This window comes from Perca flavescens, chromosome 24 (assembly GCF_004354835.1).
Source record: "Perca flavescens isolate YP-PL-M2 chromosome 24, PFLA_1.0, whole genome shotgun sequence".
NCBI lineage: Eukaryota > Metazoa > Chordata > Actinopteri > Perciformes > Percidae > Perca > Perca flavescens.
Window position 1 is genome coordinate 569,833 of NC_041354.1, and position 25,469 is coordinate 595,301.

The window sequence follows — 25,469 nt, forward strand, 5'->3', positions numbered from 1 at the left end:
ATTCCTCTCCCTCCCTCCTCTCTCCTCCCCTCTCCTCCCTCTCCCTCCCCTCTCTCTCTCTCCCTCCCTCTCTCCGTCTCTCCCCCCCTCTCTCCGTCTCTCTGTCCCTCCCTCGCTCTCTCTCTCCCTCTATTTCTGTCTCTCTCTCCCTCCGTCTCGCTCTCTCTCTCTCCGTCTCTCTCTCCCCATCTCTCTCTCTCTCCCTCTCTCGCTCTCTTTCTCTCCCTCTTTCTCTCCGTCTCTCTCTCCCTCCCTCTCTCCGTCTCTCTCTCTCTCCTCCCTCTCTCCGTCTCTCTCTCTCCCTCCCTCTCTCCGTCTCTCTCTCTTTCTCTCTCTCGCTCCCTCCCTCCCTCGCCCTCTCTCTCCCTCTCTCCCACGCCCTCTCCCTCTTTCTCCCTCTCTCTCTCGCTCCCTCTCTCTCCTTCCCTCTCCCTCTTTCTCGCTTCCTCTCTCTCTCTCCCTCTCTCTCTCTCTCTCTCTCTCTCTCTCTCTCTCTCTCTCTCTCTATAAATATTGTAATTGACAGCCTAAATATGACTATAAATTAGTACATTCCAGCCCTACTTTAGATCAGATGAAGCTGTGTGAGTGATGTAATGCCCCCATGTGAGGTGATGTAATGCCCCCCCTCCTCCTTTCAGGGTGGAGCCTGCTGGAGTCAGATGGTTGACACCAGGTCCATGGAGGTGTAAGTTTGTTTTTAATTTAATTCATCAAACTGACATCACTCATTCAACCCTCTGATGTCATCATCAGAGTGCTGATTGGTTAATAACTGCAGCTGTGTTGTGTCTCCTTCTCTCCGTCAGATTCCTGTGAACTCACAGTCGACACAAACACAGTGAACAGAAGACTCAAACTGTCTAACAACAGGAAGGTGACATTAGTGAAGGAGGATCAGCCATATCCTGATCATCCAGAGAGGTTTGACTACTATCATCAGCTGCTGTGTAGAGATGGTCTGACTGGTCGCTGTTACTGGGAGGTAGAGATGAGAGGAGATGTTGAGATATCAGTGAGTTACAGAGGAATCAGGAGGAAAGGAGTCAGTGCTGATTGTGTGTTTGGACATAATGATCAGTCCTGGAGTCTGTTCTGCTCTGATGGTCGTTACTATGTCGGTCACAATAAGAGACCAACCCCCATCTCCTCCTCTGTCTCTGGTAGAGTAGCAGTGTATGTGGACTGTCCTGCTGGCTCTCTGTCCTTCTACTCAGTCTCCTCTGACTCACTGATCCACCTCCACACCTTCAACACCACATTCACTCAGACTCTCTATCCTGGGTTCAGGTTCTGGTCTCGTGGTTCCTCAGTGTCTCTGAGTCCTCTGGAGGACGGAGAGTCTCCTCCTGTTTCTCACTGCTGATCAGTTGAGTCTGTACAGGATCACACTAACAGAAATATTTCAGCTTATTGTTATGAACTAATGAATGAACTTTGTATAAAATAATCCAGAATGATTGAACAGATTCCTGGTGAACATTGTAAACTTCTTTAAAGATGGAAGCTGTAATCATCAAATTGTAGAAATGCCGTTGACTTGTGTCATGTTTAGTTTTGACTTCTGTCTCTTTTCACAATAAAAACATCAAGTTACTGTGATGTGTTTGTAGTCTTTCTGTTTCACTTGTACACACAGTACTTTTATAAATAGTACTTTTACTGCAGTACCATGTCACCAATGTACTATTAGTACTTTTACTGCAGTGACACGTCACCAATGTGCTATTAGTACTTTTACTGCAGTAACACGTCACCAATGTAGTATTAGTACTTTTACTGCAGTAACACGTCACCAATGTACTATTAGAACTTTTACTGCAGTAACACGTCACCAATGTGCTATTAGTACTTTTACTGCAGTAACACATCATCAATGTGTTATTAGTACTTTTACTGCAGTAACACATCAATGTGTTATTAGTACTTTTACTGCAGTAACATGTCATCAATGTGTTAGTACTTTTACTGCAGTAACACGTCATCAATGTCTTATTAGTACTGCATGTGTGTGTGTGTTCTGTTCTAGTGTTTCCAACGTTTCAGACCCAGATATGGAGATAATAACGCTCCAAAACCACCAATTTCTGAACTATTTAGACTTTTTTTCTACAATATTTCATCTTTATTTCGGTGTAATATTCTCCAAGGTCTCAGGTACGTGCTGATTGGTTGACTAACCTCTCGGTTTAGTCTCAGGTACGTGCTGATTGGTCGACTAACCGCTCTGTTTGGTCTCAGGTACGTGCTGATTTAGGTTTGGTCTCAGGTACGTGATGATTTAGGGTGTAGTCTAGTATACAGAGGTATACAGAGTATACAGGTATACAGAGTATACAGAGTATACAGTACCCACTAGGAAAGGTCCAGGATTTCAGTAAACTTACTCACCAAAACACAAAGATACCGTTACGTAACGATGAATGTTTGGTGAGAGAACTTTCGGTTACACTTGACTTGAAGGTATCTACATGAGAGTGACATGACAGTCTTGTATTGATATAAGATTAGACTTCATAACGTGGTTGAGTGCAGAGGTAATGCACATTAATGACAGTAGGATGGCAGATATCAGACTCACTCTCATGTAGAGACCTTCAAGTCAAGTCTTACGAACTTTCACACTTAACGTTCATAAAGTTACCCCGTCTGTGATGCGAGTCTCCTGGAACAACAACACTGTTGACATTATAAATGAACTAATGTGAATCACTAAAGTAGTTCGATACACAGCATGAAACTAAAGCAGATTTAATCTCCACTCTGTCAGTGTTTCTGTAAGCCGGCCCCTGAAGCTGTACTGCAGCTTAGGATGACTCTGCAGCAGACGTTAACGTTACAGAAGCTACAGGAAGTGAGCTGATGAGGCGGATGCTTTACACGGTAACGTTACAAACACCCAATGGGGTTGTTGCTCTGGGACGGGCGAGTCTAGCGTCACCGTATCCACGTTCAGACACAACGTTCAAATCAAAATACAAATATAAAAGATCTATTAATGTTTTCAGTTAATTTAATGGTGTAAAACTAAAGTGTAGCTTCCTACCTTTCTAACGGTGTGTATAGTTTTAACTGTTTACTTTAGTTTTTACTTTACAAGAGCCGGCTAAAGAAAAAGAAATACCGGATCGTACTTCCGTCCTTCACAATAAAATGACATGCTTCAACAACTCTGAACTATGCAATAAAACCTCCTTAATTTCCAGAACAGTAAAAATAGAAACTTTTAAGTGGAAAAGATGGTGGCCCGAGCGTTATTACTTCTCTTCCTCATCAAAGTGACGTTCATATACTATTTAGACATCTAAATGTCCATGTATATATAGGAACATTCATACATAGATTGTTAGATGTGCATGGTTCAATTCTGCTAACATTTTTGGTGATGATCGGAAACGTAAGTACCGCGAAAAGACCGGAAGGTGCGTCAGGTTGGAAGTGTCTGAATATTGCCAATAGCAGCGAGTGGTGTCCCAACGTGGACACAGTGACGCTAATGCTGGGAGGGAAAACATGGCCGTATACTCACTACAATAAACTAGACTACACCACTGTTCTGATTGGTCGACTTGGGACCATTGCCTGAGGAAGCTGGTCAGGTTTAATGTGGACTAGACCCTGAGGACCCTTCTCTAAAGGTCCTTTGTTGAGTCAGTTGTCTCCTTCTCCTTAACCCTCCTGGTGTCCTCGGGTCACATTTCACCCATTTTTTAAAGTTTCCATATCAGAAATTTGGGTTTCTTTCAACCAAATTGTCAAAGACTCTAACGTGGATGGTTCCATACAACCATTACTCTTCACAGGTCAAATAAAGGATCAGTTCTTTTAATTTTGGGAATGAATTTTGAACAGCCCTTATATATATATATATATATATATATATATATATATATATATATATATATATATATATATATATATAAAATATCACTGTCAAAATGTGAGAAACAATAAGGCGTATTAATCCGTTCCATATTGACCTTTGACCCGGAGCTCTTCTAGCTCTGATGCAGTCTGTGTGTTACTAGATGTGGTAATGCTGATCCTCTCTGGGCGGTTCCTCTTGTTTCCTGTTTAAAGTTTACTTTCACTTTACAGAGTGTGGGTCGCAGTTTTTTCTCTCCATGTGGAGCTCCAGCTGAAGGTAATTTAGCTCTAATGTCTGTAATGTTTTAATATACTGTATGTATATAGCTAATATAATGTCGGTAACGTTAGACTGGTGAACTCCAGCTGTGTTTAGTTTAAGAGCAGAAAGCTGCAGAGAAACCAACTCAACTGGACTTGTGATTAATTAAATCTGGCGTCTTCACAAAGATCCTCCGCCATGTTGTGTTGATATCTGGGAGTGTTACTGTCTTATATAGATCCTTTATTTCTGTCTTATAGATGCTTATTTCTGTCTTATATAGATCCTTTATTTCTATCTTATAGATGCTTATTTCTGTCTTATATAGATCCTTTATTTCTGTCTTATATAGATCCTTTATTTCTGTCTTATATAGATCCTTTATTTGTGTCTTATTTCTGTCTTATATAGATCCTTTATTTCTGTCTTATTTCTGTCTTATATAGATCCTTTATTTCTGTCTTATATAGATCCTTTATTTCTGTCTTATATAGATCCTTTATTTCTGTCTTATATAGATCCTTTATTTCTGTCTTATTTCTGTCTTATATAGATCCTTTATTTCTGTCTTATATAGATCCTTTATTTCTGTCTTATATAGATCCTTTATTTCTGTCTTATATAGATCCTTTATTTGTGTCTTATTTCTGTCTTATATAGATCCTTTATTTCTATCTTATAGATGCTTATTTCTGTCTTATATAGATCCTTTATTTCTGTCTTATATAGATCCTTTATTTCTGTCTTATATAGATCCTTTATTTCTATCTTATAGATGCTTATTTCTGTCTTATATAGATCCTTTATTTCTGTCTTATATAGATCCTTTATTTCTGTCTTATATAGATCCTTTATTTCTATCTTATAGATGCTTATTTCTGTCTTATATAGATCCTTTATTTCTATCTTATAGATGCTTATTTCTGTCTTATATAGATCCTTTATTTCTGTCTTATATAGATCCTTTATTTCTGTCTTATATAGATCCTTTATTTCTGTCTTATATAGATCCTTTATTTGTGTCTTATTTCTGTCTTATATAGATCCTTTATTTCTGTCTTATTTCTTCTTATATATAGATCCTTTATTTCTGTCTTATATAGATCCTTTATTTCTGTCTTATATAGATCCTTTATTTGTGTCTTATTTCTGTCTTATATAGATCCTTTATTTCTGTCTTATTTCTGTCTTATAGATCCTTTATTTCTGTCTTATATAGATCCTTTATTTCTGTCTTATAGATCCTTTATTTCTGTCTTATATAGATCCTTTATTTCTGTCTTATATAGATCTTTATTTCTGTCTTATATAGATCCTTTATTTCTGTCTTATATAGATCCTTTATTTCTGTCTTATATAGATCCTTTATTTCTGTCTTATATAGATCCTTTATTTCTGTCTTGTATAGATCCTTTATTTCTGTCTTGTATAGATCCTTTATTTCTGTCTTGTATAGATCCTTTATTTCTGTCTTATTTCTGTCTTATATAGATCCTTTATTTCTGTCTCATATAGATCCTTTATTTCTGTCTTGTATAGATCCTTTATTTCTGTCTTATTTCTGTCTTATAGATCCTTTATTTCTGTCTTATAGATCCTTTATTTCTGTCTTATATAGATCCTTTATTTCTGTCTTATATAGATCCTTTATTTCTGTCTTATATAGATCCTTTATTTCTGTCTTATATAGATCCTTTATTTCTGTCTTATATAGATCCTTTATTTCTGTCTTATATAGATCCTTTATTTCTGTCTTGTATAGATCCTTTATTTCTGTCTTATTTCTGTCTTATATAGATCCTTTATTTCTGTCTTATATAGATCCTTTATTTCTGTCTTGTATAGATCCTTTATTTCTGTCTTGTATAGATCCTTTATTTCTGTCTTATATAGATCCTTTATTTCTGTCTTGTATAGATCCTTTATTTCTGTCTTGTATAGATCCATTATTTCTGTCTTATTTCTGTCTTATATAGATCCTTTATTTCTGTCTCATATAGATCCTTTATTTCTGTCTTATTATTATGTCTGTCTTCTTAGATGTGTTCAGAATAATAGCAGTCCAACACCACTAACCTCATAAGTCAAAGTTTTTGGTAGAAGTGATATTTCTACATGGCAAATAATTTACTAGTAAGTGTTGTAGAGTCATAGAAAACCAACAGACCAACAGTCATGACATGCATGCTGCTCATTCTGTGTAATGTAATCTGTAATTGAAAGGGGTATGTTCAAAATAATAGCATTGTTGTGTTCACTGAGTGAGCTGATTGATTCTGTGAAGACACAGGCATCAGTTATGGCCCACATTTAAGGAAGGAAGGAAGCTAATGTTGTGCATGCTGGTTATAGTGCATTTCACACTGAAATACTCAGCAGACTTTGATTAAAAAGTTGATTGGAGAGGGGAAAACTATAAAAAAAAATATAAAGAAGTGCAGAAAGTTATAGGCTGCTCAGCCAAAATGATTTCAAATGCCTTGAAATGGCATCCAGAGCCTGAACGACGTGGGAAAAAACGGTCAAGAATAGCCCAAATGGCAAAGGTCCAACCAGTGATCAGCTCCAGGAACATCAAAGAAGACTGAAAGTTACCTGTGAGTACTGTTAGGATCAGAAGAAGGCTATCTGAAGCTAAGCTATCAGCTAGAAGCCCCCGCAAAGTCCCATTGCTGAAAAAAAGACATGTACTGAATAGGTTGAAATTTGCCAAAGGACACATTGACTGGCCAAAGGAGACTTCTGTGGACTGATGACAGCAAAATTGTTCTTTTTGTGTCTAGGGGCCACAGACAGTTTGTCCAACGACCCCCATGCACTGAATTCAAGCCACAGTACTATGAAGACAGTAAAGCATGGTTATGTTCTGGGGATGTTTCTCATACTGTGGTGTTGGGCCTGTTTATCACATACCAGGGATCATTGATCAGTTTCAATACATCAAAATACTTGAAGAGGTCATGTTGCCTCATGCTGAAGAAGAAATGTCTTTGAAATGGGTCTTTCAACAAGACAATGACCCAAAACACACCAGTAAGCAAGAAAAGTCTTGGTTCCAGATGAACCAGATTGATGTTATGGAGTGGCCAGCCCAATCCCCAGACCTCGATCCCATAGGGGACATCACAAATGCTGTTTCTGAGGCCAAACCCAGTAATGTAGAGGAATGGTGGACCGTAGGTCAATGGTCCTGGGCTGGAATACCTGTCCACAGGTCGACTCCATGCAACACAGATGTGAAGCAGTTCTCACAAATAATGGTTATGCAACTAAATATTAGTGCAGTGATTCAAAGTAAAGCAAACCCTTGCGACATGTTTCAGTTTATACAGTAAATGTTTGAGTTAGTAAAGAACAGCCTAATATTCCTTTTTCTTCACTTTCTGTAAAGGTATAACACAAAGTTAATCAGTTTTGGTCATGTTTTGATTTAGAATTGAATGTGCAGTGTGATGGCCAATGGCTATGGACATTTCTGTCACCTGTTTGTTCATTTCTGTTGCCTGTATTATTGGTTTCTGTAGGTTTCCTGTGTTTGTATATTCATTCTGTATATTCCTGTTCCCTGTTGTGTTGATGTATCCTGTTTTGTGTATTGTGGTCTGTGTATATTTAGTGGTGTGTGTTTTTCTGTCGTGCATTTCCCTGTTTATGTTCTGCTTCCTGTTTTATTTTGATAGTCTGTTTTCTGTCTTGTCATGTCTAGCTTTACTCTCTGTGTTTTCCCGCCTTTGTTGATTACCTTGTCCTCCCTGATGTGTCTCACCTGTTGTCTCACCTGTTCCTGGTTTGCTCGTTCCCTAGTTTATTTAGCCCCTGTGTTTTCCTTTGTCTCTTGTCAGATCGTTTTGTTCCTGTCCGTGTCCATGCCCTGTCGGTTTGTGTGTGTTTGGGGCTTTCCCTGGTCAGTACAAATCCTGTGAGTTTTCAACATGTCATGTGACTGTTGCCTGCCTTTTTGGGACTCCTTGTGTTTTTCTTGTGTTTTTGGATTCCTTCGTTGGTTTGCACCCTGCCTCGTGTGTGACCCTTTTCCTGCCTACCTGCCTGATCCCTGGGTCCTTTAAGCCCCACACCACAACAGTGCAGTGTTCCCAATGCATTGATATTATGGAATTAAAAGCTAGTCAAAGGAATTTGAGCATTATTCAATTTTTTACATTGTGTGTGTCAGTAACGCGTTAATTTTGATTAATTAAGGAGAGAAACAATAAGGCGTATTAATCCATTCCATATTGACCTTTGACCCGGAGCTCTTCTAGCCATCCTTTGACTGTAAAATGAAGGAGGGAGACGAGAATGAGCTTTGGCTCCGTCTGATGCAGTCTGTGTGTTACTAGATGTGGTAATGCTGAGCCTCTTTCCTGTTTCCTGTTCAAAGGGTTAGGGTTAGCTCTCTGCACATTTCCTCTTGTTTCCTGTTTAAAGTTTACTTTCACTTTACAGTTTGTGACTCAGTTCTTTCTCTTCATGTGAAGCTCCAGCTGAAGGTAATTTAACTGTAATGTTACTATATATGTTACTATATATATATATATATATATTCACATTCCATGTCGCTATGGTGGTGGGTCACTTGAGTTTAGAAACTGCTTCAAACGTACAGTCTCGTTGCGGTTTTTCTTTAGCTTGGTTCGCTGCAGAGGCTTCCTTCCCAAGGCTCGAGGATTTTCAGATTTCCGTCGATGTTCCCGTAGCTGAAGGCTTGTTACAGGATGGAGCAGCTGGTCCCATGCCCATTCCCCACCTTTGGGGGAATGTTTTGGAGTTGGCTTGTTAGTCCTCTTCCCTCCCCTATTGTGTTCAGTAGAGCTCTGTTATTATTTAAAGTTGTGACCATTGTTTTTATGATTATTCATGTGACAGTCACTGTTACTGTTACACTGCTGTATGAAAACTGCTTGTTAGAAGTTTGGTGAATATATTAGGGCAGTTGTTGAGGTAATTAGAAAAGGCTGAGACAGTTGCAAAAGTGTTTGCAGGGCTCTCAAGTTTTGAAGACAGTCAAGAGTTTTGTTATTATTAATAATTGCTCAGATTTACACAAAAGATTTGACACATGGCACTGACAATTCAACCCAATACAAAGTATTTATTCAATTTCTGCATAGTTACTTATGATAATGGGGGGTCTGGGGTCCTCCACCAGAAAATGTTGAGCATTAAACTCTTCATTTCCTGCATTCTGGTGAATTTGTATGCACCTATTTATACCTTTTTCTGAATCAATTTATGCTGGAAATCTTTATATAAAGGTAAACATAGATTATAATCCAAATATAAAAACATAATGGAATATATGGCAGTAAGGCTCTCAGACATTCTGTATTGTTTTCATCTATTTACTCTCCTGTAGATCAGCTTTCCTAATTATATCTGAGTCAGCACACATGTAGCCTAGCATCATTTACTCTTCCCTTTTCTTTTGCATCTTTTGCTGAGGAAGTAACCTCCTTAATTGTGCACATGACAATTATTCACATCAATGGTAAATTAATTCATTTTAATTAATTAATAAAGCCCTGGACTGTAATGTTTCAGATTTGTTTGAGCAAGATTTCTGCTCATGTCCAAAACTTTGTGCACATTCAAAATATATCTATGTTATCTGAGTTTTGGAGGAGTCGTGATACTTTGAGAAAAATAAAGTTTTATAATAGTCAAAATATTTCAGAAAATAATCTACCTGCACCATAATCTGCTGTGCATTACGTGATATCTCTGCTGATACGGTAGATCTCAGACCTCCTGACCGACAGAGAGCCCCGTTTGGGTCTCTGAATGAGACAGTTTAGGGAAGTGGCTGTACGCTGCTCTTTGCTTTTTTTTCATTGGTTGTTGCGTTAAATCTTACCCAGATAAAATAGTGCTATTTTCTGATTGGCTATTGTGTAGCCCCTTTCTTTTTTTTTGATTGGCTGATAAGTGGCAGGCTCGACTTAAAGGCCTTTTTATAGTTGTGCATCGAATCGACGCACAACACGTCAGGCTACGGTGTAGGGTCCGGCCTCTCGAAAATGTAACTACACGTCGCGGCGACGCTCGTCGCTCTGCCGTGGCTTGGTAGCGTTGCATTTCCACCGACTCATTTCCTGGTTCTATTTCTCCATAAACAACATGAAATCAAGGAGAGGGTTAACTTTTCCTGCTACAGATTTCCCACCCTGGCATAGGTGCGGGAAGTAGGGGTGCTGGAGTAGCTGCAGCACCCCCTGTTGGTGGCAGCACCCCTTGTTGGCAAACTGCGATCAAGCCCGTATTACCCAATGGGCATTAATCGTTATGGTGATAATTATCCAATCAGAATAAAATACAAGTTGTTTAAAAGATAAAGATTAAGGTGGGTGGGCATAGAGCAGGTTGTTTACATCGCACTGATCCAAGATCAGCTTTCTAAGAACGCGTTGAGATTGAAAGAGTGGAATTAATTAGTAACTGATCCCCGGTCAGATTGGGTTGCATCAGCGAGTGAAAGTGTGGAAAAGAGAGAGAAAGCGGCTGCTATAAAAATTTCCCGCGAATAAATAGCTTTTTAAAAGAGCTGGGAATGACGAAGAGGAGGATGTCGAGGAGCTAGCCAACGTTAGCTTGGAAGAATCGCTGCCTTCTACAGCTACACTCAGCCACAGCTAACGGTGGCTAACGTTAACTTTAGCGAAGGTGTTGTGGAAAAAGACAGAGATGAGGCCGGTCATCAGCATTACAGAACAAGGGCCCTCAGGTACCATCATCTCTGAAGAGCCTTCACTACGGGGACCGATTACAGAGACCGTCCGGGAGGAAGTTATACCCAGAGGGATATTAGCCTTTCAGAATCGGGCGGCTAAATGTCCAGCATCTCGGAGGGGGGACGAGGCTGGCGGCAGAAAGACCCGCTCTCTCACTAACGAGGCACTGACCCGACACCTTCACAACGGTGAAACGGTACCACGGGAGTGGATCTCTATCCACACACATTCACTGTCCACGGAGACATTTGTTGCGTTGCCTGTAAAGTGCTCCCAACACACAGCAGCGCTTTGTGTAGTAGGGTTTAGCGAGCTGCTGAGGGAGCTGGACTTTGAGGATTTGATCTGCGACTTTGCGAAGAAAAAAAGACAAGAAATTAGAACTACTAAAGGTAAGAGCTATTATGCTATCTGTAAATTGAGTAGGCTAATATAATCTGTTGTGACCGTGTGACCAGATAATGTACATATTTTGTTTAGTTTATTGAAATGCCATGCATATCAGACGTATTGCATCATAATTTTGTGATGCTGCTATAGGCCTGTATGAGACTTAGTGGTCAAGTGCAGTAGCCTATATGTTGGCTTTTGCAGTTTGTGAAGTAGCAGCTGACTAAGTGACTGTTATTTTACAACCTGCACTCAGCTGTGTTGTGTGATGGCATTGTTGTATCTTCAGTCAATCACGTTTCAGAATTACTATTGTGCTTTCTGCTTGGGTGATTTTTAGTGAATACTATATCGCCATAGTCTTGAGCCATACAACGCTTTGGTATAATTTAATTAATTGTAACATTGTCTTGTGATGTGTGAGTCAGATGGCAGTACTTGGTTTATTGAACTGGAAAGGCATACTTGATGCCTGCTCAGCTGGACTAGTCATTCATCTTTTTTTTATGTTTTATTCGATAGTGACAGTGGATAGAGAGGAAAGGGGGAGAGAGAGAGGGAATGACACGCAGCAAAGGGCCGCAGGTCGGATTTAAACCCGGGCCGCTGCAAAGGAATCTTTTGACCAGTAGTGATTGGCATGTGATTTAGTGGCCATTTAGTTCGCACCGTATGTAGCGTACTTCATGGAGGGGGGGGAGGCAGAGGTGGAGTCGTTCTGCTCACCCCCCCCGACAGCACCCCGCACCCCCTGCTGAAAATGACTTCCCGCGCCTCTGCACCCTGGTCAGAAAGAACAGGAGAGACACTTTGTTTCTCTCACTATATGATTCTAGAGTCAGTACTCTCACTTTTCCCTCTAACACACACACACACACACGCACACGCGGCTCGACGCACACACCAGCGCACAAGCATAAACATCAGGCCACTTGGGCTTCTGCAAGAGCTCTGCATGGAGCCTCCGCACAACTGTAAAATGGCCTAGACACGCTTGATTCCTACCGGGTCTATAGTGAGAGCAGCGCGGGCAGAGAAATTCTGGGCGCTGCGGCATATTCAATTTATTATAAATAATTTTTACGCGTGAGAAATACAATGTGTGGTGGGAGTGCGTGACAAAAGACCGAAATGAGTGACTGTCACACTCAATGCATGACAATTGAGAGCCCTGTGTTTGAATTAAAGTTAGTGATGAAGGATAATCTATAAAGTCCTGTACACATGTCATTGGTTCTAACAACAACAGACAATACATCTTTAATTATTTTAGATGATTTATTTCTTTTAGTATTCTTTAACAAAGGATCATGTATGTTCCTCTTTCATGTGCATTTAATTTGACATTTTTAGCACACAATGTGTGTTCTCTCCAGTGAACTGGGACTATCATTTGGGAGGATTGAACACTTATAAGTTTTTATAATTGTAACATCCTCCCTAATCATAGTCTTAGTTCACTGGACCAGTAACTATGTAGTGTTGTAGACTACTGTACATTCATGTAACAACAGGGAGAGGACCCCTCAATGGTTTTAGACCTTATATTTTGCTGGGGGAGGAATAACTGGTGAATATACTCAGTTACAGTCAAAAGAAGTCAGATCCAACCTTTAACTTTGAGTCAGACTGGTTAATGATGAGACACACTGAACAATAAAATCATAAAATAACCTAGGACAGAAAGATGACATTAGTCCTTGAGTCTTGTCTCCATTAGAGGACAGAAAGATGACATTAGTCCTTGAGTCTTGTCTCCATTAGAGGACAGAAAGATGACATTAGTCCTGGTGTCTTGTCTCCATTAGAGGACAGAAAGATGACATTAGTCCTGGAGTCTTGTCTCCACTAGAGGACAGAAAGATGACATTAGTCCTGGAGTCTTGTCTCCATTAGAGGACAGAAAGATGACATTAGTCCTGGAGTCTTTCCAGTGTCCCTGTTCTCCCAGAAAGAGAATGAATGACAGAGCAGGATGAGCAGAGAGCAGAAATCATTCAGTGAAGAGATTCAGACTTTATTTTCTGCTTGATAGCTTCTAGTTTCTCCAGCAGCTTCTGGTTCTGGAGATTAAAAAGTGGTCTTCCTCTCTTTCTACCAGGACCCATCAGAGACCAGACCCTGCTGAACCTGGACCTGGACCTGGACCCAGCTGAGTGTCTATGAAGAGTGACCGGTCCATGGAGACACCACTACTTTAAAGAAGGAGGTGACCTGTAAGGGACAGGCCAACTAAAATGGAGGAGAGGAGAAGGAAGAGGGGAAGACAGAAGGAAGGGGAGGAACATATTAAAATAAAGAGCCGAAGACAGAGGTGAGTTGTTGTGAAACCTCCAACAAACCAGAAGTAGTGTTGTCTCATTGGGTGTGTGGTCTTCTTGTAGAGGGTCATCCAGGTGAACTCTGGGATATCTATGGCCCTGTTTTCACCTGGTATTAAAATCTGATCTGAGGGATCAGATCACAAGTGGAAAGCTTTAGGTAGAGGTGTGAATCATTGAGATCTGACCAATCAGAGCACATGCTGAGGTAAAGGTGTCACGATTTCAATTTTAAATCAAAATCAAAATTCAGTCACAATCTTGAATATTGAATAAAAAAATGGAATCGTCGATACTGCCACGTCCCCATGTTACGTCTGATCGGCTTGTCAAGCGGGAAAAAAACACACGTGTTGAAGTACTGCGAGTCAGTCGACCTCCCGTAACTCAGAAGTTACCATGGCAACTGCAGACCCATCGCCAGAACATGAGCCCCCTCTTTCACTCAAGTGTGTGGAAGTATTTTGGAGTAATGTTGACAGCACTGCTATGTGTGTGTACCATACTCTGTGTGTTTACAGTTGCACGTTAGCCTAGCAGCTAGCAGATTTTCCTTCTGCTTACAGCTTCATTCAGTTTTACCGCCTAAACAGAGCAGCTGATATGCTAAGCTGCTGTGCTGGCTCGATGGTGTTTTAACCCCAAACTTAGCCTTCCAGGCAGCGCTGCCTGGAAGACAACGTTGGGGGCTTCAAACACCAAATTGTGTGGTGCGAAGCGATCTCAGGATTGTCGGTAAACTTTTTTTTTTACTTTATTGACAAATTGTCAAGTTTCCAGTTGACTGAAGATATGGAATTGTTACATTATGTTGTTAATAAATGTTTTAAATTTGAATTTGTAATGTGGTACATTGCGAACAAAGGTCAGATATTATATAATATACAAGTCTAGTCTAAAAATAGCATAGCAACCTGTGCTTTAAAAATAAAGAGTAAAAATCAAGAATCAAATCGTGACCTTCGAATCTAAAATGTAATCAAATCGAGGATTTGGAGAATCGTGACACCCCTATTCTGAGGTGGTCTGACCCTTCTCGTATATCCCCGTCTGTCTGCTGCTCTGTGCCCCGCTGTTACCTGGGAAACGCACCCACCGGTGTACAATCACCTTTATTATTAGTTTCATAAAAACATCCCCAAATTCACCAGAATGTATTACTGTCAACTTTCCTTTCTTATGTCTCCTTTTGGTATTTGTTAGTCTCTCATTGCCAGATCACCACAAGTAAGCAGCAACCTGAGGTGGTATAAATGGTTTCATTTACTTTATACCATCAGCAACAAAACATTTGTTACAACTTTCATTTCTGGGATTGCTCCGTTTCTGCCGGATGTCCCCCATCTTTGGCCAGATGTCCCCCATCTTTGGCTGGATGTCCCCCATCTTTGGCCAGATGTCCCCCATCTTTGGCTGGATGTCCCCCATCTTTGGCCAGATGTCCCCCATCTTTGGCCAGATGTCCCCCATCTTTGGCCAGATGTCCCCCATCTTTGGCCGGATGTCCCCCATCTTTGGCCAGATGTCCCCCATCTTTGGCCATATATCTGTCCCTTTCCTCTGTCTCTGTGATGGCGTTCTAACCTCTGGTGGATTGGTGAGGACTATGGTTAACTGTGTGTCTGTCTGTCTGTCTGTCTGTCTGTCTATCAGCTAGCTAGACTGTCTGTCTGTCTGTCTGTCTGTCTAACAGCTAGCTAGACTATCAGTCTGTCTGTCTGTCTAACAGCTAGCTAGACTGTCTGTCTGTCTGTCTACCAGCTAGCTAGACTATCTGTCTGTCTGTCTGTCTGTCTAACAGCTAGCTAGACTATCTGTCTGTCTGTCTGTCTGTCTGTCTAACAGCTAGCTAGACTGTCTGTCTGTCTGTCTAACAGCTAGCTAGACTATCTGTCTGTCTTTCCGTCTGTCTAACAGCTAGCTAGACTATCTGTCTGTCTGTCTGTCTAACAGCTAGCTAGACTATCTGTCTGTCTGTCTGTCTGTCTGTCTGTCTGTCTGTCTGTCTGTCTGTCTGTCTAACAGCTAGCTAGACTATCGGTCCAATCAGAGTTTTCTGTTCCACGACTAAAACTACTTCTGAAGGTCCACATGTTCCACCAAAACCAGTTCCTTCCTGAGACTATTTAGCAGAGGCACCGTGGCTCCGTACGGAGCTTAGCCCCGCCCACGATGATTGTGATTGGTTTAGAGAAATGCCAATAAACCAGATCATGTTTTACTCCCATCCAGGAATGCTGTGTGGACTAGTCAGACCTTCCTCCACAGAGCTGTGGAGGAGGGTCTGACTATAAGAGACTACTGAACATGACCCTCAATAAATGTGTATTTCTATCAGTACCAATCAGAGACCAGACCCTGCTGGACCTGGACCTGAATGTGAAACTTATCCTGAAGCTAAAACTGAACCTGAACCTGAACCCAGCTGTGTGTCCTTCAAGAGTGACTGGTCAAAAGGACGTATGATTGACTTTCAAGGTCAACAACCCTCTGCTGAAAAGAGGTAAGCTGTTAATATTATAATATTACTGATTCATGTTTTAACTTTTATGTATCCAGAGAAGTTTTTGGAGTTTATTTTCAGCATCTTTCTACTTCACATATATTTATATACTCACATCTGAAAGTTGTCCAGTTAAACCAGTCTTCAACTCTTGACTTTAGGTAAATATTGGGTCTGGTTTGGTCCAATATATTTTCTGGTGTTTTAGCTTTTTAACCCAGTTTTTTGTATATTTTATTGAACTTCTTTGTGTTAATCTTGTTTTAGTTACTGCTTGTATCTCCAGCTGTTTTTGTGTCTGAATAATAAAAAGTGAATTTCCAACCCTTAGTATTAATTTCGTCAGACTAGATGTTTCTCAACAACATTTTTTTCCATGACTAAGACGAGACGATAACGAAAATGCACCAATGTCCAAAAACGCTGACTAAGACTAAACTAACAGCATTATTGTTGACAAAAAAAGACTAGACTAAAAGGTTTTGCATAAAATAAAAACTGATACTACTTTTTCATTGTGAGATAGAATATTCAGCTGTTACGGCACCGGTGCCTTAATGACCATTATCTACCGGACAGAATAGCAACGCGGATTTCGCTTCTACTTAAATGCCTAAACGGACGTTAGAGGCAACCGAAACATCGCTGCATGTGACGCTAGTTAATACTACACTTAGCAGCAGGTAACATTAGCCTACCGTTAGCTATTTAACACTACACTTAGCAGCAGGTAACGTTAGCCTACCGTTAGCTAGTTAATACTACACTTGGCAGCAGGTAACGTTAGCCTACCGTTAGCTAGTTAACACTACACCTGACAGCAGGTAACGTTAGCCTACCGTTAGCTAGTTAACACTACACCTGACAGCAGGTAACGTTAGCCTACCGTTAGCTAGTTAACACTACACTTGGCAGCAGGTAACGTTAGCCTACCGTTAGCTAGTTAACACTACACTTGGCAGCAGGTAACGTTAGCCTACCGTTAGCTAGTTAACACTACACTTGGCAGCAGGTAACGTTAGCCTACCGTTAGCTAGTTAACACTACACTTGGCAGCAGGTAACGTTAGCCTACCGTTAGCTAGTTAACACTACACTTGGCAGCAGGTAACGTTAGCCTACCGTTAGCTAAATAACACTACACTTGGCAGCAGGTAACGTTAGCCTACCGTTAGCTAGTTAACACTACACTTGGCAGCAGGTAACGTTAGCCTACCGTTAGCTAGTTAACACTACACTTGGCAGCAGGTAACGTTAGCCTACCGTTAGCTAGTTAACACTACACTTGGCAGCAGGCAACGTTAGCCTACCGTTAGCTAAATAACACTACACTTGGCAGCAGGTAACGTTAGCCTACCGTTAGCTAGCAGCTGGAGTAAACACGGTTAAAAAGCTGACAGCTAAATGGTGTGAAAGTTTGTCTGTATTTCACTGTGTATGAAAATAACACAGATGTTGCATTCACTTGTTTTCTTACTTTCTGTGTAACAGGATCCATCAAAGACCAGACTCTGCTGAACCTGAACCCAGCTGTGTGTCCTTCAAGAGTCACCGGTCAAATGGACGTATGATTGACTTTAAAGGTCAACAACCCTCTGCTGAAAAGAGGTAAGCTGTTAATAATTTTATCCAGAGAAGTTTTGAAATTTATGTTCAGCATCTTTCTTCTTCACATATATTTATATTCTCACATCTGAATGCTGTCCAGTAAGACCAGTCTTCAACTGTAGATCTCAATTTAATATTGCACCTGTTTTGGTCCAATATTATCTGGTGTTTTAGCCCCATTAAAAATCATTTTAAATCTCCCATAGCCATAGAGTAGGCTAAGTGGTAAGTAGGTAAGTGTTTGTGTCACCTGGGTCAGGACCTAAAGCTAAAACTGAACCTGAACCTGAACCCAGCTGTGTGTCCTTCAAGAGTGACTGGTCAAAAGGAAGTATGATTGACTTTCAAGGTCAACAACCCTCTGCTGAAAAGAGGTAAGCTGTTAATATTATAATATTACTGATTCATGTTTTAACTTTTATGTATCCAGAGAAGTTTTTGGAGTTTATTTTCAGCATCTTTCTTCTTCACATCCATTTATATTCTCACATCTGAAAGTTGTCCAGTTAAACCAGTCTTCAGCTCTTGACTTTAGGTAAATATTGGGTCTGGTTTGGTCAGGTATATTTTCTGGTGTTTTAGCTTTTTAACCCAGTTTTTTGTATATTTTATTGAACTTCTTTGTGTTAATCTTGTTTTAGTTACTGCTTGTATCTCCAGCTGTTTTTGTGTCTGAATAATAAAAAGTGAATTTCCAACCCTTAGTATTAATTTCGTCAGACGAGATGTTTCTCAACAACATTTTTTTCCATGACTAAGACGAGACGATAACGAAAATGCACCAATGTCCAAAAAAAAAAACGCTGACTAAGACTAAACTAACAGCATTATTGTTGACAAAAAAGACTAGACTAAAAGGTTTTGCATAAAATAAAAACTGATACTACTTTTTCATTGTGAGATAGAATATTCAGCTGTTACGGCACCGGTGCCTTAATGACCATTATCTACCGGACAGAATAGCAACGCGGATTTCGGTTCTACTTAAATGCCTAAACGGACGTTAGAGGCAACCGAAACATCGCTGCATGTGACGCTAGTTAATACTACACTTAGCAGCAGGTAACATTAGCCTACCGTTAGCTATTTAACACTACACTTAGCAGCAGGTAACGTTAGCCTACCGTTAGCTAGTTAATACTACACTTGGCAGCAGGTAACGTTAGCCTACCGTTAGCTAGTTAACACTACACCTGACAGCAGGTAACGTTAGCCTACCGTTAGCTAGTTAACACTACACCTGACAGCAGGTAACGTTAGCCTACCGTTAGCTAGTTAACACTACACTTGGCAGCAGGTAACACTACACCTGTTTAGCCTACCGTTAGCTAGTTAACACTACACTTGGCAGCAGGTAACGTTAGCCTACCGTTAGCTAGTTAACACTACACTTGGCAGCAGGTACATTAGCCTACCGTTAGCTGGTTAACACTACACTTGGCAGCAGGTAACGTTAGCCTACCGTTAGCTAGTTAACACTACACTTGGCAGCAGGTAACGTTAGCCTACCGTTAGCTAGTTAACACTACACTTGGCAGCAGGTAACGTTAGCCTACCGTTAGCTAGTTAACACTACACTTGGCAGCAGGTAACGTTAGCCTACCGTTAGCTAGTTAACACTACACTTGGCAGCAGGTAACGTTAGCCTACCGTTAGCTAAATAACACTACACTTGGCAGCTGGAGTAAACACGGTTAAAAAGCTGACAGCTAAATGGTGTGAAAGTTTGTCTGTATTTCACTGTGTATGAAAATAACACAGATGTTGCATTCACTTGTTTTCTTACTTTCTGTGTAACAGGATCCATCAAAGACCAGACTCTGCTGAACCTGAACCCAGCTGTGTGTCCTTCAAGAGTCACCGGTCAAATGGACGTATGATTGACTTTAAAGGTCAACAACCCTCTGCTGAAAAGAGGTAAGCTGTTAATAATTTTATCCAGAGAAGTTTTGAAATTTATGTTCAGCATCTTTCTTCTTCACATATATTTATATTCTCACATCTGAATGCTGTCCAGTAAGACCAGTCTTCAACTGTAGATCTCAATTTAATATTGCACCTGTTTTGGTCCAATATTATCTGGTGTTTTAGCCCCATTAAAAATCATTTTAAATCTCCCATAGCCATAGAGTAGGCTAAAATTCATGAATGGCAAAAATCTTCCAAAAGGTTCTTCTCCAACTGGGAATACCAGTGCCCCTTCCAGGGTAACTTCATCTGCACACCCCCCCCCCCCCTGAGAACCAGCAACCCTTGGTAAGTGTTTGTGTCACCTGGGTCAGGACACTATTGGCCATGAGAAGACTTCTGCCATTTGAGTCTCGACACTTAAGGCCAAGTTTCACTGAGTGGGTTCATGACCAGATTTTATTTCCCCCACGTCTCCTGACACAAATTGGTCAAAATGCAAAATTCTTCCCAAATGTTGGATGTGGGTTTGCCAGTTGGATGTCAAATCAGAAGTCAATAAGGGGAAGCAAAAAAATTGAACCCCCATCCAACAGTATCCTCATTCCAGGGGAGGTTCTCCTATACAAACAGGCCTAAGCTCTGCTTCCCCCTCCTGAGTCAGCTGATGGTTTACTAAAATCGTTTCAAGGCCAACAGAAGGTTTTTCACCGTTGACTCACCAAACTCCTTCTACCTACAAATTCAATTTTTTCAATTCAATTTTATTTATATAGCACGTTTAAAAACAACCTCAGTTGACCAAAGTGCTTAACATGCTCCAAAACGCAACGAAACAATAAACACAAACAAGGCACGATGTACAATACAAAATAACTGACAGTAGAAAAAGAATAAGGTCAATACTGTCAAGATATCCAAGCTCAACTTGAATTGAAAGCCAATGAAAAATAGTGGGTCTTAAGCATGGACTTGAATGTTTCAGTGGTCCGAGCTGTTCTTACATGAACAGGTAAACTATTCCAGAGGTTTGGAGCAGCCACTGAAAAGGCTCGCTCACCTTTGGTTCTTAACCTGGATCTGGGCACATCGAGGAGCATCTGATTGGACGACCTCAGTGCTCTGACTGGTGTGTGGACATGTAGGAGCTCTGATAAATAAGAAGGCGAAGACAACAATTAATACAATTTTAAATTCAATCCTGAAACAAACAGGAAGCCAGTGGAGCGTGGCCAAAACCGGTGTAATATGATCACGCTTTTTAGTCCCGGTTAAAAGTCGAGCTGCTGGTAGGTGGGCTAACTGTAACCGATTTGAAGGGATGACTGATCAAATCCAAGATACAGTGAGTTACAGTAGTCTAAACGGGACATAATAAATGCATGCATGACTCTTTCAAAGTCTTTACGTAGCAGGTAAGGCTTGACCTTAGCCAAAAGTCTCAGCTGGAAGAAGCTAGTTTTAACAACAGAACTAATCTGTTTGTCAAATTTAAAAGCACTGTCAAAAATCACTCCCAGATTTCTGGTAAAAGGACGAATTTGGGAACCTAAAGTACCGAGAGTATCTACACAGGCACTGAAATGTTCAGCACGTCCAAATGTTTGCTCCATGACCACAGAAGCTGCAGACCTCCTGGCATCATGATGCTAGTCTGCTGTTTCAGGAGTCCTTTAGGCCGACCATGTTGTAGCCCTTTCTGTTGATTCACAGTGGGATCAGTAGTACCACCAACAATTTAATGTCAGGGAAAACCATCTGATTCAATGTTGTAATCAACACTTTAAGTCAAATGACCTTTACCTTGTGTTTGTCTCTGTGTGGACAGACATGATGTGAGCTAATTCTTCCTGATTCCTCGACAGAGTGGACCAGGAGAGCTCAGAGGTTCCCAGTGGTCAGTCTGCCCAGCAGCATCAAACACACCTGGACTCCATATTTATGGTCTGTACATGTACATTCTACATCTATGCTATTTACAATTGTCTCCATGCTGCACTTTTCAGACCAGTGGGTTGTCAGTCTGTCCAACAAGTATCTGATGTTTGCTTCCATGATTTCAGTTTGATTGTGTCATTCATATAATCTTCTGTTCCAGCTGCTCGAGGAGAACATCGTCACTTTTGTGAAGAACGAGCTGAAGAAGATCCAGAAGGTTCTGAGTCCAGATTACCCAGAATGCTCAAAGAGTCAGAGGGAGGGTGAGGATGAAGAGCAGAGGAGGAGCAGAGAGGCATTTCTGAAGATCACACTGCACTTCCTGAAGAGAATGAAGCAGGACGACCTGGCTGACCATCTGCAGAGCAGTAAGAGGATTTCTCTAAAGATTTAACGTGCTGGACTAATGGGACATTTAATACTGTCTCAAAGTATGTTCCTGTTTTCTTTACAAAATTAATTCATGATCTTTTTGTTATGTATTAATTCAGGAAGTCCATCAGGAGTTTGTAAGCGTAAACTCAAATCTAACCTAAACAAGAAGTTCCAGCGTGTGGTTGAGGGGATTGCTAAAGCAGGAAACCAAACCTTTCTGAATCAGATGTTCACAGAGATCTACATCACAAAGGGAGGGACTGCAGAGGTCAATGATGAACATGAGGTCAGACAGATTGAAACAGCATCCAGGAAACCAGACAGACTAGAAACAACAATCGGACAAGAAGACATCTTTAAAGTCCCACCTGGAAGAGATAAACCAATCAGAACAGTGATGACAAAAGGAGTGGCTGGCATCGGGAAAACAGTCTTAACACAGAAGTTCACTCTGGACTGGGCTGAAGACAAAGCCAACCAGGACATCCAGTTCACATTTCCATTCACCTTCAGAGAGCTGAATGTGCTGAAAGAGAGAAAGTACAGCTTGGTGGAACTTGTTAATTACTTCTTTAGTGAAACCAAAGAAGCAGGAATCTGCAGGTTTGAAGAGTTCCCGGTTGTGTTCATCTTTGACGGTCTGGATGAGTGTCGACTTCCTCTGGACTTCCTCAACACTGAGATCCTGACTGATGTTACAGAGTCCTCCTCAGTGGATGTGCTGCTGACAAACCTCATCAGGGGGAATCTGCTTCCCTCTGCTCGCCTCTGGATAACCACACGACCTGCAGCAGCCAATCAGATCCCTCCTGGATGTGTTGACATGGTGACAGAGGTCAGAGGGTTCACTGACCCACAGAAGGAGGAGTACTTCAGGAAGAGATTCAGAGATGAGGAGCAGGCCAGCAGAATCATCTCCCACATCAAGACATCACGAAGCCTCCACATCATGTGTCACATCCCGGTATTCTGCTGGATCACTGCTACAGTTCTGGAGGACATGTTGAAGACCAGAGAGGGAGGAGAGATGCCCAAGACCCTGACTGAGATGTACATCCACTTCCTGGTGGTTCAGTCCAAAGTGAAGAACATCAAGTATGATGGAGGAGCTGAGACAGATCCACACTGGAGTCCAGAGAGCAGGAAGATGATGGAGTCTCTGGGAAAACTGGCTTTTGAGCAGCTGCAGAAAGGCAACCTGATCTTCTATGACTCAGACCTGACAGAGTGTGGCATCGACATCACAGCAGCCTCAGTGTACTCAGGAGTGTTCACACAGATCTTTAAAGAGGAGAGAGGACTGTACCAGGACAAGGTGTTCTGCTTCGTCCATCTGAGTGTGCAGGAGTTTCTGGCTGCTCTTCATGTCCATCTGACATTCACCAACTCTGGAGTCAACCTGCTGTCAGGAAAACAAACACCATCAACACAGATCTACCAGGGACTTACAATCCATAAACCTGCTGAGACACGTATCTACCAGGGACGAACAATCTACCCTCAACCAGCAGAGACAGACTTCTACCAGGGACAAACAATTTACCCTCAACCGGCACAGACACAGTTCTACCAGGGACAAACAATGTACCCTAAACCAGCAGAGACACACTTCTACCAGGGACAAACAATGTACCCTAAACCAGCAGAGACACACTTCTACCAGGGACAAACAATTCTACCAGGGACAAACAATGTACCCTAAACCAGCAGAGACACACTTCTACCAGGGACAAACAATCTACCCTCAACCAGCAGAGACAGTTTTCTACCAGGGACAAACAATGTACCCTAAACCAGCAGAGACACACTTCTACCAGGGACAAACAATGTACCCTGAATCTGCAGGGACACAGTTCTACCAGAGTGCTGTGGACGAGGCCTTACAGAGTCTAAATGGACATCTGGACTTGTTCCTCCGCTTCCTCCTGGGTCTTTCACTGCGGACCAATCAGAATCTCCTACGAGGCCTGATGACACAGACAGGAAGTAGCTCAGTGACCAATCAGGAAACAGTCGAGTACATTAAGAAAAAGATCAGTGAGAATCAGTCTGCAGAGAGAAGCATCAATCTGTTCCACTGTCTGAATGAACTGAATGATCGTTCTCTAGTGAAGGAGATCCAACAGTACCTGAAATCAGGTAGTCTCTCCACAGATAATCTGTCTCCTGCTCAGTGGTCAGCTCTGGTCTTCATCTTACTGTCATCAGAAGAAGATCTGGACGTGTTTGACCTGAAGAAATACTCTGCTTCAGAGGAGGCTCTTCTGAGGCTGCTGACAGTGGTCAAAGCATCCAAAAAAGCTCTGTAAGTGTGATTTATTCATCAATACATACTCTGATATCTTTCGACAGGAGTTAAATATAAATAACTTGTTTCCTTCCTGTTGTCTCTCCAGACTGAGTGGCTGTAATCTGTCAGAGAGAAGCTGTGAAGCTCTGTCCTCAGTTCTCAGCTCCCAGTCCTCTAGTCTAAGAGAGCTGGACATCAGTAACAACAACCTGCAGGATTCAGGAGTGCAACTGATCTCTGTTGGACTGAAGAGTCCAAACTGCAAACTGGAGACCCTCAGGTCAGATCAAGTTACTGTTTTACTGTCTTTAATTTGAGATATTTCTCTAAACTTTAAGCTTCATTTAGTTTAAACAGTCCTTCTCATCCTTCTCGGACCAAATTCATAAAATCTTTGAATGTTTCCAATGTATTTTTTTTATTTATTATCACACATCATAAAGCATGATATTTGAATTGTGGCTGAGTTCTAGAAATCCTTTATATTTTAATATTATGTGACTTTGATTCCTGATTCACTTGTTTGAATTAAAACAAAAAGGATTTTATATTGGCTATCACCAAAAGTCCAGACTGTTCATTTAATCTCAAATGTTATGCCTTCTTCATTTCCGTCCCAACAAAGCTCTTTAAGTGTGATTTATTCATCAATAAATACTCTATCTTTAATAACTTTCTTGAAACTTGATTTCATTTTGTTCCTGTTGTCTCTCCAGACTGAGTGTCTGTAATCTGTCAGAGAGAAGCTGTGAAGCTCTGTCCTCAGTTCTCAGCTCCCAGTCCTCTAGTCTGAGAGAGCTGGACATCAGTAACAACAACCTGCAGGATTCAGGAGTGCAGCTGATCTCTGTTGGACTGAAGAGTCCACACTGCAAACTGGAGACCCTCAGGTCAGATCAAGTTACTGTTTTACTGTCTTTAATTTGAGATATTTCTCTAAACTTTAAGCTTCATTTAGTTTAAACAGTCCTTCTCATCCTTCTCGGACCAAATTCATAAAATCTTTGAATGTTTCCAATGTATTTTTTTTATTTATTATCACACATCATAAAGCATGATATTTGAATTGTGGCTGAGTTCTAGAAATCCTTTATATTTTAATATTATGTGACTTTGATTCCTGATTCACTTGTTTGAATTAAAACAAAAGGATTTTATATTGGCTATCACCAAAAGTCCAGACTGTTCATTTAATCTCAAATGTTATGCCTTCTTCATTTCCGTCCCAACAAAGCTCTTTAAGTGTGATTTATTCATCAATAAATACTCTATCTTTAATA

The 25,469-nt window shown here is 41.0% G+C and overlaps 2 protein-coding genes across 2 annotated transcripts in view; one reads left to right on the plus strand and one right to left on the minus strand.

Moving 5' to 3' along the window:
- Positions 1 to 25,469, minus strand: part of LOC114551242 (NLR family CARD domain-containing protein 3) — a 314,459-nt gene that overhangs the window by 261,795 nt on the left and 27,195 nt on the right. The window lies entirely within an intron of this gene.
- On the plus strand, positions 13,355 to 24,208 carry LOC114551274 (protein NLRC3). Its single transcript, XM_028572442.1, has 8 exons — positions 13,355 to 13,561; positions 15,907 to 16,071; positions 17,562 to 17,678; positions 19,479 to 19,595; positions 21,452 to 21,530; positions 21,685 to 21,892; positions 22,028 to 23,292; positions 23,702 to 24,208. Exons 1-8 carry the CDS (start codon positions 13,485 to 13,487, stop codon positions 24,206 to 24,208), a joined length of 2,535 nt encoding a protein of 844 aa, XP_028428243.1. The 5' UTR covers positions 13,355 to 13,484.

Excerpts from the sequence above, each read along its gene's own strand:
- LOC114551274 (XM_028572442.1), top strand. The coding sequence starts at position 13,485 with ATGGAGGAGAGGAGAAGGAAGAGGGGAAGACAGAAGGAAGGGGAGGAA. Across the intron at positions 13,562-15,906 it reads ATAAAGAGCCGAAGACAGAG|TACCAATCAGAGACCAGACC; the intron begins GTGAGTTGTTGT and ends TATTTCTATCAG. Across the intron at positions 21,893-22,027 it reads GGCTGACCATCTGCAGAGCA|GAGTTTGTAAGCGTAAACTC; the intron begins GTAAGAGGATTT and ends GAAGTCCATCAG.